Here is a 3,065-nt window from a genome sequence, read left to right on the forward strand (position 1 = left end):
AAGAGGGAGAGAGAACTGAGACCCCAAGCCTGAGAGAATGAACTTGGACTTGTAGGAGAGACAGGTGCTGAAAACAGAACCACCTGCCCCAGAACAGGGAGAAACCAAGAGTCCAAGGTGGGAAAGAATTGGGGGAGCGAGGTTGAGGTGATACAGAAAGGAGTGTGGTGGGTGACGAGAAGGTGTCCTAAGAAGGAATTCTTGGCATAGGATGGAGTATTGTGGCAGACACTGGGATGGGAGAAGTGTCTCTGAGAACACCCACCTCCCGGGCAGGGGGTTCCCCATCCCTCCAATTCTGATGTTTATTCTTCTCCTACCTCCTGCCCACAACCTAACCAATTCCTGGGACTTGGGGTGATTCCCATGCTCTCTGAGGGTACACAGGCCTGGATCACTCTGTGAAGTACATAAATGGCACCGGGAAAGACATGGTGTGGCCACCAGGATTGTGCCCTTCTGGAAACCCCGTCACCCGCAGCTGGCTCCTGCTAACTTCCATCTGCACTTCCTGCAATGACCCTCCCCACTTCACTCCAACTTTGTGCAGGATGCTGAACTCCAGGGAAAACAAAGCACAGCAGAGAGACAACTGTGTGACCAAAAGAAGAGACTGTGTCATCGCTTGGGAATAAAGTGGCAAACCAGCTGCAGGTAAGATTGTTGACTCCAAGGTTTTTCTTTCCCTTTTCTTTCTCCCTTTACTTTCTTTCCTCATTGAGGTCTACCATTCATTCGGCAAATGTTCAAAGTTTTGGTTCTCTAGGGCACAATGTGCCAAGTGATGCGTGTAAGGGAGGAGATCAACGCATTCCTCCTGTTTCCAAGAAGCTTGCATTTTGGGGAAGAAAAGGTAAGCAGAAACCAAATGACTTTCTCTGACTCTCTGTTTCTCTGTGAATCAAAGGGTATTCATTTCCCACTTGGCCCTGCTACTAACTTCTTGGATCTCATCCTTCCCTCTTGCCACAGGCGCCATCTCTATTGGTCCTGCTGCCCCTTCTCCCCCTTCAGATTTCAGGACAGTTCTGGAACCAGCTCTCCCAGCTGGCTAGGGTGAGACCATGAAGCTCCACCCTCACACACCTGGGCTTTGATCTTTTGCAAAGGGTAGGGGACAGTAAGAGAGCATCTAGAGACCCTGGAGAGACACGGGGGTGGCTAGAGAATGAGGTTGGACAAAACTCACTTCACTTTGCACCCAGAAACAAAGACACTGCAAAGGAGCAAATTTAATAACTGCTTGTGTTTTATTGGAGCTCAGCATGGGGGGAGCAGGAGAGGCAGTGAAAAGTAGAGAGAATGCTAGAAAACACTCATTGAATCTTCATTCAGCTCACACGCCATTCTTTTGATTTCCAACTTAGGGCTTTCCCCTCTGTCATTCTCCTAACCCCACTGTGACCCAGGGTTTGGAGGATTGGGGAGGCCAGCTGGGATGTCCCAAGAAGAGCCAGTAGGACGGAGAACTCTGGGAGGAAATTGATTATTAATACCTGGGCGTAGGTGAATATTCCCCCAGCTGCCTCCTGGATACCGGTTAATATCTCCCCAGCTAGTACGTGGGTACTGATTATTGATACCCCAGATTCCCACAGGGTGTGGCATGGGCCTCGTTCCCCATCCAGTTCCAGGACCTCCACCTCCCCAGGACACTCCTGGATTCAGAGTTCCCCAGGGGTGCCCAGGCAGAAGTGGCTGCCGAATCCTGTTAATAAAAGAGGGTGGGTGTTGGACAAGGATTTCTCTCTGGGCTCCCAGCACATTAGAATGAGGCGACCGTCTAGACTTGGAGTCCTGGTAGAGGAGTGAAGCCTCAGATATGGGGCCTGTGGAGCGTGCAGAGGGCCTTGCAGGCAAAGGACTGCTGCCCAGAGGGAGGGTGACAGCACCAGAAAGGTAAGACCACTTTTCAGGCAGCATGTCCCCCACGTGGTCCTCAGTGGCAGCAGCCATCATCTGCCAAGGATCTTCAGAGGGCCAGGAATCCAGGGAGGGCAGCCCCTCAGTTGGGGGCCATCTCTGACCCCAGAATCACCTGCAGGTTGGAAGCCAGCTGATGGAGAAGCATTGGGCTTCAAAGGAACCCTTGTTAAATCATTTGGCCGAGGGTCTGGTTTGGGCTGAGGAAGTTCAGAGTTGGAGTGGCTGGGCAAGGAAGGTTGTTCAAGCAGAGGCAAGTTGGTGCCCAGGTGTTGGAGAACTTTCTCCTCCACTGCACCAATGCTTCGGGCAAAGAAGCCCGAGGAAAAGGAAAGAGGAGGCAGCATATGGACTGGATATTTGGTTCCAATGCCCGCCTTCCCTGATTCCCTGATGCTCTTTGCTCCAAGTCCCTTCATTTTCCCCAGGCACCCAAGGGACCCTCCTGCCTCTACCCCTTCCCTCCACCCCAGTTCCTCTGGGGCCCCAGTCCACCTGTGCAAGGGCTGGGCACACCCTCCATACCTGAGAGATGAAGACAGATCAGAAGAAGCAGGCCCAGAGGAACCCTGCTCCCCACCGTGCAGCCCTGCATCTTGCTCAGCTCTAACATCTCTCTCTGCCCCAAGACAGCCAGCCCTTTATCCTCTTGGTGCGGTGGGGGACAGCAGAAACAAGCTGAACCAGTGGTTGTGCAGATAATAAGTCTGTACATTCCACTCTCATTCTTAATTCAGGCTGTGGCAACAGGTGCCACTTGAATGTCCCAGGGAGGCTGGGTGTTTCCGTCCCTGGTTCCTTTCCTAAAGTTCCCCACCCCTTCCTGACCCAGGTGTCCTGGTTCACAGCTCGTCACTGATTGCCCATCCTGCCCTGCTCTGGCTCCCTACACCAAGCATAGGAGGACCTTCGCCCTTGGGGTCCCAATCTCTTCATTGCCTTCTCAGCAATAGAAACACTCACTTCTCTTCACTTTCTCTTTGGGATCCAGATCATTATCTTCCAGCACCCCTCATGCATCCCCATAGCTCCTTTACCTTGGCCACAACCAATAGGAGTTCCAGAGTGCAGAAGTGCCCCCCATTGGAGAGGCCGCTTCTAGATGAGACCTTGTATGTAAGGAAATAGACCTGGTTCCCATC

General features: G+C 52.5%; 1 protein-coding gene across 1 annotated transcript; it reads right to left on the reverse strand.

Annotated features, from left to right (window-relative positions):
- Positions 1-1,207: 1,207 nt before the first annotated feature.
- CUNH6orf15 (chromosome unknown C6orf15 homolog) lies at positions 1,208-2,518 on the reverse strand. The gene is given in 3 exon segments (XM_045865963.3): positions 1,208-2,027; positions 2,030-2,239; positions 2,446-2,518. Coding segments are annotated over 3 exon segments (921 nt in total). The 3' UTR covers positions 1,208-1,389.
- Between the last annotated feature and the right edge of the window lie 547 nt (positions 2,519-3,065).

The sequence above is a fragment of the Mirounga angustirostris genome, unplaced genomic scaffold, assembly GCF_029215605.1.
Source record: "Mirounga angustirostris isolate CCGP_5_RB_7025 unplaced genomic scaffold, mMirAng1.0.hap1 SCAF_8, whole genome shotgun sequence".
NCBI classification, from domain to species: domain Eukaryota; kingdom Metazoa; phylum Chordata; class Mammalia; order Carnivora; family Phocidae; genus Mirounga; species Mirounga angustirostris.